This window comes from Lithobates pipiens, unplaced genomic scaffold, assembly GCF_037356315.1.
Source record: "Lithobates pipiens isolate NorthernLeopardFrog02 unplaced genomic scaffold, aLitPip1_a1.2 Scaffold_18, whole genome shotgun sequence".
Lineage (NCBI taxonomy): Eukaryota > Metazoa > Chordata > Amphibia > Anura > Ranidae > Lithobates > Lithobates pipiens.
Window position 1 is genome coordinate 263,244,677 of NW_027507758.1, and position 21,508 is coordinate 263,266,184.

General features: G+C 39.6%; 1 protein-coding gene across 6 annotated transcripts in view; it reads right to left on the reverse strand.

Annotated features, from left to right (window-relative positions):
* Window positions 1-21,508, reverse strand: part of LAMA2 (laminin subunit alpha 2) — a 1,237,914-nt gene that overhangs the window by 191,940 nt on the left and 1,024,466 nt on the right. For all 6 annotated transcript variants that reach the window (XM_077486899.1, XM_077486900.1, XM_077486895.1 and 3 more), the window contains 3 exons: window positions 9,337-9,453; window positions 6,021-6,184; window positions 72-210 (listed from right to left, as the gene is read on the reverse strand). In XM_077486899.1, coding sequence (XP_077343025.1) covers window positions 72-210; window positions 6,021-6,184; window positions 9,337-9,453 — 420 coding nt within the window. The remainder of the gene's footprint in view (window positions 1-71; window positions 211-6,020; window positions 6,185-9,336; window positions 9,454-21,508) is intronic.

The window sequence follows — 21,508 nt, forward strand, 5'->3', positions numbered from 1 at the left end:
AAGTTTATGAAAGAAGATAAAATACTGTACAAAACATGTCTACATTTTTTTTTTTAAGTATTTATCCTTACCAAATCTACTGCTTCATTTGCTTTTACTCTGGCCTCTGTTGCTGTGTCCTCAGCATTGTCAATCAAGTCCTTGATATTGCTGTATGCTTTAAAAGCCACCGTAGCATTAAATGAGAGGTTTTTAGCTTCAGCAAGGATTCTGTGAAAGTAGATAGCAATGTTAAATTCTAATCTAAATGAAACCCTGCAGAAAGAAATTGATATCAAAATAATGTGTAAAATACATTGCTGCTACAGGAAAGCAATTTATTTATGCACTGACTCCACAGCACATAAACGGCTACATATTCTTTGCTTATAAAATCTGTTTATCTGGGAGTCTAGATGCCTCAGCAGCTGCATGCACAGTTTCCTGCTCAATCATTAAAACATATAGCTTCATACCTATCCAGTCTTTAGTGCTGTGAAACAGAAACACAATGGGAGACATTCTGTAATCAGCTTTAAGTACTTAAAGGAGAATTATGGCCATACTTCTATTCTGGGTCACAGGAGTGCACATACTTTTCCTCTCCTGTGGCCTGCTGCAAGCTGATGTCAGAGAGCTGCACCAGGCTCTGGAAGGAACCCAACCATATTGTTGGAGTCGACCAGATGCCTGATCAGCAGCTGGCTCAGCCTCTCAGCACACCACTCAGGGTCTGAGCCAGATACTCCTGCCCCTTCCCATTCTGGCACTCCAGTGAGTGCTGAAGAGGAAGAGCATATAGCAGTGACTGACTGATAGTCAATGCTCTCCCCTCCAAGCAGACTGAAAACTGGGTGATCAGAGGTTATATGATCAATCAGTTCTCAGGCTTAGAGCTGACAGAGGGCAGCTGAAGCATCAGACTGATGCTGCAGCATGGTGGTGAGTATGAAAGTATTCTGCTAAATATCCTCTTTCAACACAAAAGGATTACACACATACAAGTCAGTCCTATAGTGAGGCACAGGGGCATAGAAAAGTGTGGGGAGGTAATGGGGTCCAGCCTTCCCCCAAGAGCACCCTGCCCAAGTGCCAAGTACTGCCGAACCACTCAGCAATAATGCATGACAGTAAAATTAAATTTAAAGCAAAGTGATCTGCATTGCAGCTGGCACTGCATGTATTACTGTGGTGATTCACTCGGCCAGGGGACAGATGCAGTGATTTGTGCAGCCAGCCTGTGTATAGTGACTGCAATCTAATATGCCCAATGCAGCACCTGCCCACTGGACTCTACCTTTGCCCACTGGATCAGATCAGCAATTCTGCCTGGTGCTTGCTGCTCCCTTGGACTCTCTTTCTGCCCAGCTGCCGGCATTTTGGTAAGTGACTGTGGCTTTTTCTCTCTCTGCCTACTGGTGCTTAATCACTGACTCTGACTCAGTCACACTGTCCCACGTGTCTGCTTTACTGTCCAGGGCAGGCTTGCACTGGCTGAAATTGCATAGGCAGGCAGGGGTAACCCCCAGGCTTACAGTGCAGCCTTATGGTATTCTGATGACCCTGAGCTCTGAATTATCTACTACTGGTCTCTAAACTGTGCATTACTTACTCCTGATCCCTGGGCTTTGCATTGTCTACTACTGATCTCTGAACTCTGTGTTACTTGCTATTGACCCCTGCCTCACTTTATATTTAAACTAGCAAGTGGCATTCTGTAAACTAAAGGCAGTTCCAAGAATAGTAGAGTGGTGGTTGAGTTTGCCCAGTTATGGACTTTAAATAACACGGCGGACTCTGTGATAAAACTGTGCAAACAAAAAATATGCCAATACATGTAGCAAAGCATTTTTATATGATAATTGCTATGGGCTACAGCAATCATATCTTGGATTCATTTATTAGAGGAAAAAAGGCTGTTCACAAAGTATGTTTGTTGAATACCAAATCAAGTGCCAGGAAAAAAAACAACAACAAAAAACTGGAATTTTGCTAAAGCATGATTAGTTTCCTGAAGTTTATAATGTGTGACATTATTCCCTAGGCTCAGTGAACATTTTCTTTGTACAAATCAAAACCTGTTCTTCGCACTGATGGATTAAGTAAATCTTACATATGTAAATCACATATACCCAATTTAAAGATCTTCCATTTTTTTCCAGCATGTGAAACCTTAGTTCCAATTCAAGCAAGTCTTTGTAACACAAAGCTATATTTTCTGTTAGCCAGTTTTGTGTTACTTGCCTAAAATATTTCATATATTTTTAAAACGTAGCTAAAATAAATATATTAACTATCGTCTAAGTTCTACTAATTAAGTAACAAACATATTCTGGAAAGGTAGGTGGCATTGCTGTGCTGCGTTTAAGCTTGAAAAAGGAAATGTTTTAATATAAGAAAGCCAAGCCTGTCTCTGGAACTGGCAAGACGCATTCATATAAAGTCTATGAGTGCTTGGGAAAATGTAAAGTTAGCTGTAATTGAAGTGCAACAGGCTGGCAATCTTTATAAAAGTGCATTGGTTCAAGGTATTATAATTTACATACTTGATTATATGCCACTATTTTATGCGACGTGTTTAAAAATAAATATGAAGGATTCAGAGAGAGGATGATGCCAATTCACCTGGACACAGGCTATGAATCAGAAATTATAAGCATGAGCAATTTGTTTTTTATTCATTTTCTTACAAGGATAGCACACGCTACTTAGTTTTTCAGAAACTCCTTTTTCTTTTGATGAGCCATATACTGAATACCTGATGTCAAAGCTTATTGAGAAAAGCACAGACTGATGTCTTTGTTTTTAGAGACAAAGAACAAAGTGCAATAAAACACAGCAACTTAAATGAACGCTGAATGCTTTCTGTTTTGTTTAATATACTGTATTTTTAAAACTTTCACTTTTTATGCTGTAATGAAACCGTAACCAAAATATCATATGTATTTAAATATTCTATCAGGACTAAAGGTGGCAGAGGCAAAGAGGCAGCTTTTACTTAAGGTGGTTGTAAAGTTAGACGTTTTTTCTTTCTTTGCCTTAAGGTAAAAACCTTCTGTGTGCACCTTTCCCCCAGCACCCCCTATAATTACCTGAGCCTAATCTTGATCCAGCGCTGTGCCCAAGCACAGCATCTCTCTCCTCTCTCTCTCTCTCTCTCCCTCTCTCTCCTCACTGGACATAAAAGGTAGCAGTGGAAGCCATTGGTTCCTGCTACTGTCAATCACAGCCAGTAAGCAAATTGAAGGGGGGGGGGGGCTAGGTATTGACACATAGTACGGCTTGTGATCGAGCCCACATGAGCGCCCCCATAGCAAGCAGCTTGCTATGGGGGCACTCAGAAGTGGGGAGGAGCCCCATATGAGGAAGATCAGGGCTGCTCTGTGCAAAACCATTGCACGATGCAGGTAAGTATGACTTGTTTGTTATTTAAAAAATAAAAATATGTTTACAATCACTTTACTAGTCACTGGCTACACAGTTTTTCCATCATCATTAGAAATACTCCCATCTCCTATAAGACTATTTACACATTGTCACAATATTCTTATTTAGGTTAAGATCAGTGAAATAGGAAATATCCTGTGTAATATGCAATGTAGTCTTAGCAGAAGGGTACATAATCCAGTATTCTAGAAATTCCAAGTACAACAGTGCAGTGCATAGCTGAATGCTGAATGCTTATTATCTGTACTTCCCTTGTAACCCTTCTTAAGCCCCATACACACTATCATATTTTCTACTGATTTTTTCCTTCAGATTTACCAAGACCATATAATATGTGGTCAAACCTTAGGAGTTTCAATTTGTATGCAATCAGGCAGACCTTACACTACATGATTTTGTTAAATCTGAAGACAAAAATCAGCAGAAAATCTGATAGTGTGTATGGGGCTTTAGACGGTTCTTCTGCAATTGAAGTGTACCAACTGTATACCTTAAAGCAATTTAATATATTGCAGCGTACCAGTCCTTGATGTGGTGAATGCATTTGTTTTCTGTTTCTAGGCTTTTTTTCTTAAAATGTGCCTGTTTATTAGGACACTGTATTTCTGGTAAGATCAGCTGGTATTTTCTGTAACTGCAGAAAACGTTCTTGAACTGTAAGGCCCCTTTTACATGATAAGTCCACTCTGATCTGCCTGTCCGTTTTTCAGGCAGATCCATGCGGCCCATCCATTGACTCCTATGGGCAGGCGGATGTCAGGGGAGATGTGTCCACTGACACCCGTCTGCAATCTGTTCCGCTCAAAGCAGATGTATGACGATATGTTCGCCATCTGTCTGGTGGATCAGATCGGGTGGGATCTGATGAAAAGGGACATGCTATCCATTTTCGTCCGATCTCCTCAAAGAAATCAGCGGGGCTCTAGCAGGTCCCTCCCTGCTCAGTGAGCAGAGATGGACCTGTCATCTGCCGGCTCAGCGGAGATCAATGGAGTGATATCCCGCTGAGGTAGTGGAGTTCGCTGAGCGGATCCGCTCCATGTGCAAGGGGCATTAATCGAAAACAAGTTCAGTCACCACATCTAAGGACTGATCAGCTGAAATGTACAGCATTATATTTTTGTTCTTGGATTTATTTATTCTTTAAAGTGGTTCTAAAGCTAAAACATTTTGCATTTCTTGCATTGAGGTAAAAAAATGTTTTACAAGTTGCTGTGCTCCCCTCCCTCCCTAAATACTTACCTGAGTCCTCAATCAATCCAGCGCTGTTCTCACCTGCATCTCTTCTCTCTCTCTCTGCTCACAGGTACCAATGCAGCAGGAGACATTGCCTCCAGCTACGGTCGATCAAATGCTGTGAGGAGAAATTGGTGGTTGAACTCCGCTGTGCGCGTCAGTTGATTCACCCGGCCTGGCTTAGGATCGAGCCTGTATGTCTGCCCCCATAACAAGCAGTGCATAGCAAGAGGAGCAGACAACACCGGTGGGGGACACCAGAAGAGCAGGTTTGGGGCTGCTCTGTGTAATAACACTACACAGAGCAGGTAAGTATAACAAGTATAAGACATATATAATTTTAAGTTAAAAGACAATATGTGAAAGACAATGATGTTACATATTGCTATCAGTACTGGATACTATATTTTGTATATATTTTTTAACATTGGATCCTATTTTAGCAATTATGGGTATTGAGGACATAATAAAAAAAAAAATTATATCTTGTCCATAACTAAGCATAACAGTCGGAGTATATCTTTTTTTCTAAATAAATAATGACTTCTGGTCCTTTTGAGGAGTTACGGACAGTATGGTAGGCTTTTCTGACATTTCTTATATACAGTACTTTCTATGTAATAAACATTACATACTGTTCAATTCTTCAAAATTAAAGTGGATGTAAACCCTCACATATAACCAGTGAAGTGAACAGCCTCAGATGATACGCAGAGATTAAACAAACCTCACTACATGACAAGTTTTACATGTATATCATCTGTCTTCCGCTTTATATATTCTTTAGAAAGTTCGGATTGTGTTAGGAGATTTTCTCTTCCTGTTCAGCACTACAGTTAAGTCTGGGCATACAGCCAAGACAGCTGATTGGAGGAAAGGCACACACCCACTCTCCTCATAGGTAGAAACCTTCAGAGCTGTTAGTTGAATGGTCCAGCTCTCTGATAACCTATTCATAGCACCCTCCCCAACACAAAACTCAGGCTGCTTTTATGTCAGTTGATGGAGAACTTGTCAGAAGTTATTAGGCTGATAACAGAAGAACAGAGCAGGAGACAGCCATGAGACATAGTGGTCAGGAATCGGGTTTAAATCCACTTTAAAATAAAGTTGTAGCATCTGATGCTTTTGAAGAGTCATAAAAAACAAAGTAGGCTCTTCTGACACTACCTTTATGAAATGAAAATTACATGTACTCCCTACATACTGTACTACTATACATATACAGCCTAAAGAATTGCACGTTTACACTCTCTATTCACAGATTTACCATATTCACTTATTTTTTCATATTTTAACTTTTTTTGCCTAAAGGCATATGTATTTAATCCCTTTTTTCTATTGGCTATATTACATACCCATCCAGTTTTGAGGATGAGTCATTTAGCTGAGATGCATGTCCTTCTGCCTGGTATACAAGCTCAGGGAGGTCCCTCCTTTGAATTTCTTCAGTGAGATTGTATATTTTTTCATCTAATTTTTCAGACAGCAACGGAAGCTCATTGTTGACATCATTGAGGTCCTGGAAAACAAATATATTAGATAAGCAAAGCGCTTACCATGGATAGACTAGCAGCTGATGAAGAATGTGTATGAAGGTTGTAGATAGACTCTTATATGAATAAAAAAATATTAGACATTGTTGTATTAAATTGTTCCTTATTTTTGGAAAGAAAAAAATAGATCAAATACAGTATCTCACAAAAATGAGTACACCCCTCTCATTTTTGTAAATATTTTATTATATCTTTTCATGTGACAACACTGAAGAAATTACACTTTGCTGCAATGTAAATTAGTGAGTGTATAGCTTGTATAACAGTGTACATCTGCTGTCCTCTCAAAAGAACTCAACATACAGCCATTATTGTCTAAACCGCTGGCAACAAGAGTGAGTAGACCCCTAAGTCAAAATGTCCAAATTGGCCCAATTAGCCAATTTCCCTCCCCAATGTCATGTGACTCATTAGAGTTACAAGGTCTCAGGTGTAAATGGGAAGAAGGTGTGTTAAACTTGTTTCTCTCGTTTCTTTCATACTGGTCACTGGAAGTTTAACATGGCACCTCATGGCAAAGAACTCTCAGAAGATCTGAAAAAAAAATTAATTGTTGCTCTACATAAAGATGGCCTAGGCTATAAGAAGATTGCCAAGACCCTGAAACTGAGCTGCAGCACGGTGGCCAAGACCATATAGCGGTTTAACAGAACAGGTTACACTCAGAACAGGCCTTGCCATGGTCAACCAAAGAAGTATAGTGTACATGCTCAGCATTATATTCAGAGGTTGTCTTTGGGAAAGAGACATATGAGTTCTGCCAGCATTGCTGCAGAGGTTGAAGGGGTGGGGGGGGGGGGGGGGGGGTCAGCCTGTCAGTGCTCAGACCATACGCCAAACATTGCATCAAAATTGATCTACATGGCTGTCTTCCCAGAAGAAAGCATCTTCTAAAAATGATGCCCACAAACTGCTGAAGACAAGCAGACTAAGGACATGGTTTACTGGAACCATGTCCTGTAATCTGATAAGACCAAGATAAACTTATTTGGTTCAGATGGTGTCAAGTGTGTGTGGTGGCAACAAGGTGAGGAGTACAAAGACAAGTGTGTCTTGCCTAAAGTCAAGCATGGTGGTGGGGGGTGTCATGGTCTGGGGCTTTATGAGTGCTGCCGACACTGGGGAGCTACAGTTCATTAAGGCAACCATGAATGCCAACATGTACTGTGACATACTGAAGCAGAGCATGATATCCTCTCTTCAGAAACTGGGCTGCAGGGCAGTATTCCAACATGATAATGGCCCAAAACACACTTCCAAGACAACCACTGCCTTGCTAAAGAAGCTGAGGATAAAGGTGATGGACTGGCCAAGTATGTCTCCAGACCTAAAGCCCATTGAGCATCTGTGGGGCATCCTCAAATGGAAGGCGGAGGATCACAAGGTCTCTAACATCCACCAGCTCTGTGATATCCTCAGGGAGGAGTGCAAGAGAACTCCAGTGGCAACCTGTGAAGCTTTGGTGAACCCCATGCCCAAGAGGGTTAAGACAATGCAGGAAAATAATGGAGGCCACACAAAATATTGACACTTTGGTCACAATTTGAACATTTTCACTTAGGGGTGTACTCACTCTTGTTACAAGCAGTTTAGACATTGATGGCTGTGTGTTGTGTCATTTTGAGGGGACAGCAGATTTACACCATTATACAAGCTGTATATGCTTGTATAATGGTGGTATATGCTTGTATGTAGATGTAGCAAAGTGTAATTTCTTCAGTGTTGTCACATGAAAAGATATAGTTAATGTACTCACTTTTGTGGGATACTGTATGTAATTTAATTCAAAATATATAGCACTATATTGATATAATGTTTGCAGTAAAGTAATATGTGGTCTATAAAATATTTTATAAGTTTCATTGAATCAATAGTATTGTGTTTGAGTGAATAGGATGAAGCTCTGCTGACTTATATCATCCAGTCATGTATAATCATAATATATTTGTTTTAATGTTCTCTGCATTTGATTGGGTATGCTTTGCAAAGTGACATTTCACCACTTTTACCAAACTCTGGGGATAATTTCCTTGCAAAGTGCAATTCCCCTTGCAAAGTTAACAGTATATTTGCTTTTGCAAATTTAATCATGTTCTCTTTTTAGAAACAGTAGAGTGTTGACAAATATCTAACAGTGCAAAGGGCCCACTCTTTTCTTTTTGGCTCCCAGAACCCTATCAGTAGTTTGCTAGGCATACCTCATTAACTCCTGGTTCTGATTGCTGGATTACATTAACTGTTTAATGTATAGAAAGGTAGGCCTGGGTAAAAGGACAGTTGCAGAATGCCTAATCTTAGTGTCACACAAACCTTTAAATGACTAATGTCACACAGTTTAAAAGAAAAGGGTTGTCTAAACCAAAGTCCACTTTAATTACTCAGAAACTGGGTAAGATATACAGATATACAGTGAATAATACTTTTTTTTATATTATAATAACTTTTAAGGCCTCATTCACATGGGGCATTGAAGTAGTAGTAGTGTTAACAAGTATTGTCATAATTCATCATAACATACAATAAAAATGCTGGCTGTAGTGCACATTCAACTAGCACTTAATAGTAAAAGTCTTTCTACCAAGTGAAGAAGTAATTATAAAGATCTGTATGAAAGGTAGTAATAAGTGCATCCTGTTTGGTTGACCATTTTTAAGGTATAGGATGCAATACTGTATACGGGGACATGTAAAAAAAAAAAAAAATCATCATGTCTATGCATGCCCCATCCTTCCTTGGTTATGGTAGGTATCAGTTGTAATATTTTGCATCCCCTTTGATGACTTACAGTCTTTTCTTTCAAACATGCTATTTGAACAATGTAGAACAGATCTTATCTGAGTGGGTGTATACTGTATGTATAAAATACATGAAAAGTACATCAGGGGTAAGTATATTGACCTTGTCTTTAAAGTAAACCTATCATGAGGGAAATATACAGGCTACCAAAAATCCTTATCTGCACACTTTTCTGGGTAAATGTCTTAGGGTATTGAAGAAAGAAGATCAACATTACAGCTAAGCAACTAACTTTAGGTAAAAGGATCAGCAATGGTAATCTTCATATTTCTCTATAGACAGATGTCCTATATCTTCACTAGATACACCGAAGTTCACTTACATTTTCAGCTTCGTTGATGCTTTGTGCCAAGTTATTGACTTCTGTCATGATGTTGTCAGCCTCACTCAGCGTGTCTTCAGTATCTTTCTTGCCTTTCTCAACAGCTTGCTTTTTTGCCTAAGGGGAAAAATACACAAATCATCCATAGTATAATCAAAATTTCAGTACAAATTGATGTTTATCCACAGGTGGTGAGTCAAGAAATGCAAGTACAAGTTTACATTGTGACATGCATCTAAAAACTTATACAGCTATTAGTGTTCTCAATTACAATCTGAAACAACATATAATCAACTGAAAGAGCATGTCAGAAAAACATCATATCTTTATGCTGTAACATAGTGGGTGATAATCATCCATGTTTTTAGAATGTCACCTGTAGTGATTCATGATAATATCTAAGAACATGGATATTTGAAAATCATATTTAGAAAGTTTAATATTTTGGTTTATTGGAATATTTATGGTATATATATATATATATATATATATATTGCTTATATTGCTATATATTACATATTACTTTTGTGATTATTTGGTGTTTTTCTATAGATAGGCAAACCTTCCCAGAGGTCTTATTTAATTGTGTAATTTAAGGAATTAGGACTACATGCCTGTAGTTTTACACCTGTTCTTGCATACCAGGTAAGCCCACAAAAAAAAAAAAAAAAGCAAAGAAAAAATAACTGTACTGGTGGAAAAATATAAAATATTTTTTGTGCAGTCATTGAGTACAAGAATTGTTTACACAGTTATTGGTAAAGTGGCAATAAAATATTTATGCTTGACTGAAGTCCGTTTTTTAGAAGAAGAATTTAGAATTACGGCAACCACATGCTCGTCCCTTTTACAGGGTATATATCTAGATTTTTTCATAATGTATTTTTCATTGGTATGGCTTAATGTTTTTTTTTTTTCTATGGGTAAATGGATCCTTTATTCTCATTATATATTATCATTTCTCACCCAAATTACTTTCATGTTTTATACATGTGAATGATGTGGATCCCTGTTAGCTCACCCTCTCTGTCCCACATCAGGCAGCCCCAGTGGGTGTGCATTGACCCCCGGAATGTATCCTCATCTGGGTTTGGGGTGGACAAGCAGTGTGCTGGCAGCCCTATTCTTGCCACCATCTATATTGAACCATTATTTGTTATTGTTGATCTATTATGTAAGTATAGCATGAACTATGTAATATGACAGTGTGTTGATACTATATTGGTACTATCTGGATAATGTGATTGCTTCCTAGAAATGACATAACCCTGCTTTATCCACTTAAGAATGAATTTTTCTGAAATGCGTTGGATTTTGTCCGAATGTCTGGCGGAGTTCCGGTGGAAAAATTTAAAACATGTTCTATTTCTAAAGTCTGACGGATTTTTGGCAAGCAAAGGTCCGATGGAGCCCACACAAGATCGAATTGTCCGACGGACTCGTTCCGTTGGACCTTTGCTGTCAAAAAGTCCGGTCGTGTGTATGCGGCATTAGCCGTGTTTATGTGATAACATCCATATAGTATTGTGTGTGTGTGTATTTGTATACTCTGTGCATCATTTAGCACACTAGCCTTATATTGAAATACACGTGATTGGGGGTTTGGTATTTTTTTTTTATATCACCTCTTAACATGTACATATGTACCAATATATAAATTAACTCAGTAAGTGCAATGCTGCACCATGATACCTACTGATCAGATTTCAAACAAATGTGGTTTCATAAATTCAAGGGTAAGACTAAAGATATTTTCTGCTCTATTTTGTCCTAGCAATGTATACTTTAGTTAAAGTCATTCTGAACTTTCATAGCTAGAGTTCTCCAATTAGCAGGAAGCCTGATTCAGTAGATGATATGTGATAGTGACCACTCCAGTGCTCATATTAACCCACACAGCACCAGAAGAACATAACTTGGGAGCAGAGAACTTCAGATTTTAGGAATAAAAGGTGAGATTGTACTATGGATAGATTATTAAGCGAGCAAAAATGTAATAGGTAAGAGCTGCCTCTACCTTGTATATCCAACCAAATAGGGTGGACTAGGCTATGTACAAAAGAGGGTAGTAGATTTGGCGCTATACCTTTAAAACATAAATAAAAAACTTTCCAATGTGCAAATAATATTGTGCTCCTTCTTTATGCCATGATATATACCCTTCCTACTAAATGTGGAAGTGGATTAATTAGGTAATAACTGTGAATGAATATCTCAGGGTGTTAGACACCCTAAGATGTTTTTAGGTCTCTCCCAACCGGATAATAGAAAAAGGTTAAAAAGACACCTTCAGATTGTGGTTAAAATGTATACAATATGTGCTAAAATAAGTGATGATAACTAAAGTGTTAAAAGATGATAGTGGGAAAGGCTTGGGAAAAACCAAAAAACCAAAAAACAAAACCTATGCATTTGCAACCTATATACATGCGGTCATAGGACGTACACTCTCTACAGTAAGCTGTAGAGGCCGGTGGCATTTAATTGTATTGCGATTTTAAAGTTTGTCACATGTGAGTGAGTAGTCTTCTTATTTAATAAATACATTGTGGAAACATATTACACTATGGATATCCCTCTTTTTCATTAAATACTTGAATGAGGCAACATTTCCAGCTGATGAAAAACGAAGCTCCCAGGGAAACACCAGAAAGCGGCACAGGGGCTTACACTGTGAAGGCAAATCCACCCCTGCAGGGGCAGGGTATCTGGTGAGAGCAATAACATTATTTTGCACTGGAAAAACGCACTGGGAGCTTTTTCATCTTAGAAACAGCTACAGATTGTCTGCACAAGTCACTTTCACAATTTTTTGGGACTATTAATTCATTTATTTTATTTAATCATATGCACATCATCATATGCATGTATTTTTTGTATGAATGATAGATCACTATACATGTTATATGCATGCATGCACATAATTGGTTGTAAAGTATTATAGATCTGTTATTATTATGTATTAAGCACAGGCACGTATATAGGTTGCAAATTCATAGGTTTTTGTTTTTTTGGGGTTTTTTTTCCCAAGCCTTTCACACTATCCTCTTTTAACACTTTAGTTACCATCACTTATTTTAGCACATATTGTATAAAATTTAACCCCAATCTGAAGGTGTCTTTTTAACCTTTTTCTATTATCCGGTTGGGAGAGACCTAAAAACATCTTAGGGTGTCTAACACCCTGAGATATTCAATCACAGTTATTACCTAATTAATTCACTTCCACATTTAGTAGGAAGGGTATATATCATGGCATAAAGAAGGAGCACAATATTATTTGCACATTGGAAAGTTTTTTATTTATGTTTTAAAGGTATAGCTCCAAATCTAATTCCCTCTTTTCTACTAAACTTCAGATTTTAGCTAGGAAAAATAGAATTATCAAAAAAGAAACTTCTCATTAAGTGTAAGCACTGTCCCTTGTCCTGATTTAAACAAAAAAAAAAAAACATTTTCCATAAACTTAGGCTGGCCGTACACTGATAACATCTCGGCCAGTTCCGGGTGATTCGAAACGGGTATGGGCTGACTGAATGTACCAAGTTGATCAATCGATCAACTTGGGTACAACCAGCCTGCTGGGTTTTACATGCCATTTAATTGTTAGTGGCTGCCGCAGCAGCAAAGATTCCTACATCAACACTGTCTGTGTTGATGGGGTAATTGAGTGAATTTCTTTCCTGCAACCTTGAGGTTGCATAGAAACAATTTGCTGTGTATCGCTGATTTTAGGAATTAAAACGTATACTAGTCCTGTATTTTAAAAGTTAAAATGGCAGACTGTATGTCTCTAAGTTGATCTTGTTTACAATTTTGAAGTTCCTACTGCACATGCCTTGTTTTGTTTTGTTTTTTGCTACATAATAAGTATAGAGAGTAGTTGGTTTGATATTGCTGCTGTTTATATCTTCAGCATTTAAATATCCTCAGGAATCTTTAAGTAAAATGAATAGACTTTTATCATAGCATTCACAGTTGTTATCTTTTTCCCAAATGGTTTAAACATTTGCACTAATACAAAACAAATGCTAATGTTAAAAAAAATGTATATTAAAAGTCCATCATGAACAAAAGCAGATTCACATGCTAAGCACTTATGCGTTCGAGTACATACAGCATTTCCATCAAAATGTATTAGTACAAAGTAAGGACATTCATTACTCTACAAGGATAAAAATGTAGATTTAAATAACCTTCAATACAAGCCATTAAGTCATCTAATCACACTTTATTCATTCCTGTTCAGTTCCATCTGGATTTATTTAAAAAAATCCCATCTCAGATTTAAATAAATAAAAAATGAAACTGTGTTTCAATATACTACATAAGGTAACTTGGGGATGTGTAATCTTTATATATTGTCAAAATTAAAGTATAAGGCCGCGTACACACGGGCGGACTGTTCGCCCAACTTTGTCCGCTGAACAGTGTTTGGGCGGACAGTCCGCTCGTGTGTGGGCTTTCAGCGGACAGTTTCAGCGGACAGTTGGACGGACAAGGTTTTTCGGAATTTCCGAAAAACTGTCCGCTGAAACCTTGTTTCAGCGAACAGCCCGCTCGTGTGTAGGCTTGTTCGTCAAACAAAGTTGCGCGCATGCTCAGAAAGGATTTTCACGCCGAAAGCTATAATGCAGTGTATAGGACGTCGTATTTTTCGTCCCGTCGTACGTGCCGTTCACGTCATCGCGCACGGTTTCAGCAAACTGTTCGTTCGTCGTGTGTGGCCATGTCCGTCCATGCTAATTTTGAGCGGACTGTTTGCCGAAACTGTTGGACGGACAAAGTTGGGCGAACAGTCCGCCCGTGTGTACGCGGCCTAACACAAAATTTGTTCTTAAAATATATATCATGAAGAAAGAAAAGGTAGCCCAAATTACAGAATTTTATAGATGTGTTGTGGTGCATCATTTTGTGTGTTACTTTTTAATACATAAAATTATACTACATACAGGGGAATATTATATTTGACCTACAGCCTAGTTGCCCTTTCTTTCTTTCTCACCTTTTATCTGTCTCCTACTTTTTCTCTCTGCGCTAGTATTGTCTTTCAGTGTATTGTTTATACATTATCAATAGAGATGAGCTGAACACCCCCCCACCCCCCGTTACATTTGCATCCAGAACATGCGAATGGACTGAAAGTTTGCGCGGACATTTGAACACTGTTAAAGTCTATGTGTCTCAAACATGAGAAATCAAAAGTGAGAATTTTAAAGGCTAATATGCAAGTTATTGTCCTAAAAAGGGTTTGGGGACCCAGGTCCTGCCACAGTTTTTTCAGGAGCAGTGATTTTAATGATGCTTAAAGTGAAAAAATAAAAGTGAAATATTCCTTTAAATATCGTACCTGGGGGGTGTCTATGGTATGCCTGTAAAGTGGTGCGTGCTTCCCATGCTTAGAACATTCCCTGCACAAAAGGGCATTTCTAAACGAAAAAAGTAATTTAAAACTGTTTGTGGCTGTAAAGTAATGTCGGGTCCCAGCAATATGGATGAAAATTATTGAGAAAAATGGCATGGGTAACCCCCCAGCCCATTACCAGGCCGTTTGGGTCTTGTATAGATATTAAGGAGAAGCCCGCACCCAAATTAAAAAAATAAAAGGCGTGGGGCCCCCAGGCCCTATATACTCTGAACAGCAGTATATAGGCAGTCCCCGGGCTACAAACAAGATAGGGACTGTAGGTTTGCTCTTAAGTTAAATCTGTTTATAATTTGAAACAGGTACATTTTTTAAGTGTAGCTCCAACCAAAAAAAATCAATTTTTAAGCGGGTAGATTTCTCTCTCCATTTGTAAGTAGGAGTTGTTTGTAAGTCGGATGTTTGTAAGTAGGGGACCGCCTGTATATACTATACGGCCTGCCATATATACCCTGCAGAAATTTGGGCCTTAGGTGTTGGTGGTGCCACAACACTGTAAGCCCTCACGGTTACTCTTGGTGGCAACTGGAACTGGTCCTGCTGTGAAATATTATATTAAGAATTGTAATTACATGCCCCTGTTGAACAGAGGCAGAAAAATTGGGCCTTTGATGGTGGTGTGGTTGTGTTGCCACAACACTGTAAGCCCTCACAGTTACTCTTGGCAAGCCCTGCTGTGAAATATTAGATAAAAAATTGTAATTGCACACCCCTTTTAAACAGGGGCAGAAAAATTGGGTCTCAGGCAGTGTTTGTGTGCCACAACACTGTACCTCCTCACAGATTCTGTTGTTGAGTGCAGGATCAAGCCCTGCTGTGAAATATTATATAAAAAACTGTAATTACATGCCCCTGTTAAATAGGGGCAGAAAAAATGGCCCTCAGGCGGTGGCGGCGGTGGTGACACAACACTGTAAAGCCTCACATACTATTCTTGAGCGTAGAAAAAGGCCCTGCTGTGAAATATTACAGCAAAATTTTTAATTACACGCCCCTGTTAAACAAGGGTAGAAATATATGGGCTTTAGGCACTGGTGCCCAGAACCAAAAATGTTCTTAGAAGCTATCAACATGAACATTGAGGAAGAATAGGATAGTCACTCAGCATAACAGGATAGTCACTCAGCATCAGCATAGGCAGACTTAAAGGGATCTCACATTCATAAAAAAATTAATCGGTTACATCAGCATCAGGTGCTTGGTATCTGGTGATCCAAGACTGATTCATTTTTATGAAGGTTAGCCGCTCAACCGAGCTCTGGCCAGTGATCCATCTCCAAGACCCAGTAACCCAGTGGATTTTCGGTTAGAAAGGTCTCCAAGTCTGATCTTGCCCCAAGGTATTCCTGCACCATGTAAATCAGCTAGAGATGGTTGCTGAAACCGATCAGACCTTGGGCTGCAGACTAAAAAATTGTCTGAATGCATTAGTCAGACGGCCACCTTCTCCACCGCTTCTTCTGTGACTGACCGAAGCCTCAACAACACGTTGTCCAGAAGGACCAGGAAATTGCAACCTTCCAGGCTCTGGAAACGTGTTTCCAGAGCCCAGTGTTTCATCCTCTGCTCCCTCTGTGAAGGCTGGAGGTTGGTGCCATTGTCGCAATACACCACTTCTGCCTGAAGCTAGCGTAGCCTCAACCACCTCTGAACCTGCCCCTGCAGAGCTGCCCCAGTGTGGCTCCTGTCCCCTAAGCAGACTATTTCAAGCTTCGCTTGGCATCTTTTTTCCTGAGTGCTTGTGAAGGCCCCTAGAACGCTTACGGAGCACCGTTGGTTCTGAGGACAAATCTGCACAGGAAGAGGCCATAGAGGAATAAGAAGAGGAGGGGATGGAGGAGAGAGGTGTGGCAGAATCACCAATACCAGCATTTTGGAGGCGTGGTGGTGGAACAAGCTCCAACATTACTGCACCCTGTCCTGCATCCTTCCCAGCTGCCAGCAGGGTTACCCAGTGCACCGTGACAGAAAGGTGATGTCCCTGTCCAGGCCTGCTGGACCATGAGTCAGCTGTAATATTCACCTTACCACTGACCACCCTGTCCAATGACGCCAAAACATTGCCTTCCACATGCCGGTACAGAGCCAGAATGGCCTTCCGAGAAAAAAATGGCGCTTGGGAACCTGCCACTGAGGTACTGCACATTTCAAAAATTCTCGAAAGGGGGCAGAGTCTATCAGTTGAAAAGGCAGCAGTTAGAGTGCTAGCAATTTAGCAAAACTAGCATTCAGCCGCTAAGCATGTGGATGGCTGGGACCGAATTTCTTTCAATGGTTTGGCATCTGGGGTAGGGATCTGATTTAGGGGTACCGCTAGCAGATTGCCTGCAAGTGCTTGGGACACCTAATTCTACACCTTCATTCCTCTCAGTGCAGGTCTCTGAGAGGACTGAAGGTATAGTGGGGTTGGAGATCTCAGCTGATGAGAAGCAAAGAGAGGTCCGCCTTGTTCTTTGGTATGGGTCTTTTAAGTAATGTTGCCAACAGACTGCATGGGAGCTCGACATATGTCTGGTCAAGCATGTGGTGCCCAAGCGTCTTCTGTTTTGTCCACGCTTGATACGCTTCAGATATATGTTGTAAACAGCAATGGTGCGATCTTCTGCACATGTCTCAAAAAAGGCCCAGACCAAAGAACTGTTGAAAAATCGTATGGATTCAGCAGCGCCTTCAAAATGCTGTGCATCCTCCTGTAGCATGTACCCGTCATTGTGGTCAAACAGTTTGGGGGACTCCTCAGGACATGATGGTAGGGCTAGGGAAGGAGTGACTGATGCCACTGAGCCTATGGAATAGACCGCTTTGGCAGCTGCATTGGCAGCCAAACTTCTCTTAGCCTGGGTGACAGAGGATAAGGAGGATGAGTATGGATTTGTCATTCACTCTATCAACTCTTCTGCATGGTGTGGCTCAACGTGGCCAGCTGCCGGAAAAAAGGACAAACGTGCCCCATTGCCACGAGGATGCACTGTATCCATGACTAGCACTGTTGGCTGTAGACACAGAGCCTGCTTGCCCTCTTTTAGTGGCCTGTGAGCGTCTGTCTTTCCTTGGTGGCCTTCCAGACATGCTGTAAAATTGGATTAGCAAAACACCGCCTGAAGTTTACTAGAAAAATTACACCAGGAATGACCTGCAGTCAGGTGTAGGCTTGGCTAGACTAGAATTCAGTGGATATATATGTAGGAGACAGTATATATATTTTATGCACTGCAGATCACTGAATCACTTGCCTGCCTGCAAGTGTATTTGGAAACATACACCAGCAATGACCTGCAGTCAGATATAGGCTTGGCTAGAATAGAATGCAGTGGATATATATGTAGGAGACAATATATATATTTTATGCACTGCAGATCACTGATTCACTCGCCTGCCTGCCTGCCTGAAAGTGTATTTGAAAACGTACACCAGGAACTACCTGCAGTCAGATATAGGCTTGGCTAGTCCAGAATGCAGTGGACACTACTGCTGATCACTGAATCACTCGCCTACCTGCCTGCCTGAATGTGTATTTGAAAATGTACACCAGCAATGGCCTGCAGTCAGATATAGGCTACGATAGACTAGAATGCAGTGGATATATTTGGAGGAGACAGTATATATATTTTATGCACTGCAGATCACCAAATCACCTGCCTGCCTGAAAACGTATTTTAATACGTAAATCAGGAATGACCTGCAGTGAGGCCTAGCTACACAGGATACAGTATATATATATATATATATATATATATATATATATATATATATATATATATATATATATATATATATATATACAAAGCCAGGATGCAAAATGCACTGCAGCTAACTGAATCAACTGAAGTAGATTAGAAACAGTACAGCAGGAACGGTCTGCAGTGAGATCTAGCTAACTGAATACACTGCCTTCTCAAAGTAAATGAAATGACTCTCTCTCTCTCTCTCTCTCTCTCCACCAGCAACACACTACACAAGGCCGATGTGCAGGCATCCTTATATAGTGTGGGGCATGGACTTAACCCCCTGAACCATAGTTGGCCAAAGGCACCCTGCCTTTGGCCAATTATGGCTCTCTTTGCTTACGGTGCTGTGATTGGCCAGAGCATGCGGGTCATCAAACTCGAACTCGAAGTTCATCCCTAATTATCAAGAAAGAGGCGATCAGCACAAACACATAAAAAGAATAAGTAATTAAATTGCCAGCTGAACACATAAAAGGTAAATCACAAAACCTCAGGAATAGAGAAAGGTAAATCACAAAACTTCAGAAAATGAAAAAAGTGCAGTGCAAAAAAGTCCATCAAAATTCCACAGAAATAATAAAAGCAGTCCAAATAATTGTATAAGATGAACCACAGAGCCCAGACAGCAGATGAAGAGATCCACGTGTGGGAAAACAGAAATCTGAGGAAACATGATAGGTGTGACTCTCCCTCCAACACTGAGATGCTTGCTTGCTCACCTTATTTGTTGGACTCCTGAACTAACAAGGATTCAATTGTGCATGTCCGCTTAGGGGAAAATTGTAGCCAATACAGCAGACACTGATCTCTCCGGGATTATTGTAAGGTTATAGTAATTGCCTAATTTTGGATTTTTGTTGGCAGTTTCCATCCCAGTTGTTCACATGCTTCACCTAATACATCAGTAACACCCAGCTGCCGAAAAATTTTAATATCTTTATTTGACTCCTCCACCTGGTTGAGGAGTGAAGTGAAGATATTAAAACTTTTCAGCAGCTGGGTGTTTGCTTTATTGGCTTTCAAGCCCTTTGTATTACTTTAAAGCCATTTGGGATTGTCTGCTGACTTTTACTGGTATAAAGTTGTATCTGGGCCTCTTATTTATAGTGTGGTGTTTCCATTTCCATTTTTGTTACAATACACTACAAGCTAAGAAGACCATGGAGATCACCGGGGATGTAGAAGCAGCCTACCTGGGAACCAGATTTTTAACAATAAATTCAATTCTTTAGCATAGCAATACCACTAAGATCACCTTATGGGTTCACTTTTTTCAGCAAAGGGTGTTTCAGATATAAATACTGCCTTTACACAGCGAGCAGCATACTGACATGTATAGGAACCTCATGCTGGGGCTGGGGGATGTTTATCAAAAGAAAACACTTTCTATTTTGAGCCACCCTAATTACATTTGCATAATGTTCTAGACTATTACTGGGTTACAAATGTAACTCCAAACGTAACTGCAACCAAAATGTTATCATTGGTAGAGTGGCCCTTGAGTAGTGAAGGGTTAAATACCTCGTTGGTTCTTTAACTTGTCTCAGTCTCCTTTGGGGAGATTTTTTCTTACATCCTGTCTCAATGCCAACTGTCTCACTATTGGGCTTACAAGATTATGTGAGAAACACAGAAACACAGCTGCTACCAATATTGTTTGGAATGACTGTTAAAACTGAGAAAGGGACTATTTTTGGTTAAAGTCTGTTTGTAAAGTAGTGTAGAATGTGTTGATGCCATATAAATTAATAATATGGCTACACTATGAAAGCAAGAGGAATGTATGATTTAAAAAAACAACATCTGGTATGCAGAAGAAAATAAAGAGGAAGGGGAAAAATACCATTTGAAAATCCCAGCCTCCCAGATAATACATTAAACTGCAATTAAAGTAGAAATACAGGTTAAGCTGTTTCTTTGTCATCAACAGCACAGAGCACATCAATTCATTCTATCAATTTTCCAGAAAGTAATTTCGCCTGTCTGAAAGTCTGATGCCATTGTACTGCACCTTATCAAAAGATCTATATATTATTCATTATTAAAAGTAGTTTAAAGTTTGAAAGCAGCTGCTCAGAAATAATATTGTATTGATAATATTATATATTACTTCATATGCTGCTCTTGCCAATTGTAACAATTGCTACATTTAATTAAAAAATGGCAACATTTGAATTAATAGTGCATAAAATTTTTCAGGCTAAACAATTATTATTGCTTGACAAGTTGTTCTGCTTTCTCTTATTGCGAATCAGTGGAAATATAAGGTATTTTCCTTCATTCATTTTTACACAGAACTACTGTATTTTTATATCATATCATTCAGAATGTACAATCATCTTTGTCATTTTTCTGCTTTTCTCAGTTATATTTAATAACTTTTCTTTTTACCTTTTTCAAAATATGTTTCTCTTCTTTGTCTTATCAGCAGCTTTTTGACATTTTTTTTGGGTGCACACATGAAACTCCCTATGTGTACAGACAAACTGACAGCTGGAATTACTCTGTCCATATTGTAACTATCAATCTTAGCTACTGCAGAACAGTACAGGTCACAGCAACCTTAGGAAAGAAGTAGTATAAACAACTATATGACAATTTAAAGTATGGTAAACCTTTTTTTAGATATAGGAAGAATACCATTGCTAGTTGGCTTGATGTTACATACGCTTTGATTTCAGAACTCTGAGATGCTGAACTGAAACTATAATTCAGTTCAGGAAAGTCAGGGGATAGTGTTATGTGCTTAAAAGAAGTAAGGGTTTTTTTTCACCCTTTTATACTTACCTAGGTGGATGCAGCATGGGACCGATGCTGCATCTGTCCCCCGTCACCTCTGCACTGAGAACCGAATGATCGTACACCGCCGATGGCTTGGTTCACACAGATCCCCAAGAGGAGAGCTGCTGACTGTCAATCAGCAGCTCTCCTCTCTGCTCCTCCACGATCACTGGTGTGCTGAGCTGTGGAGAGCCATTTCAGGCTCTTAGGCCGCGTACACACGCGGGGACTGTTCGCT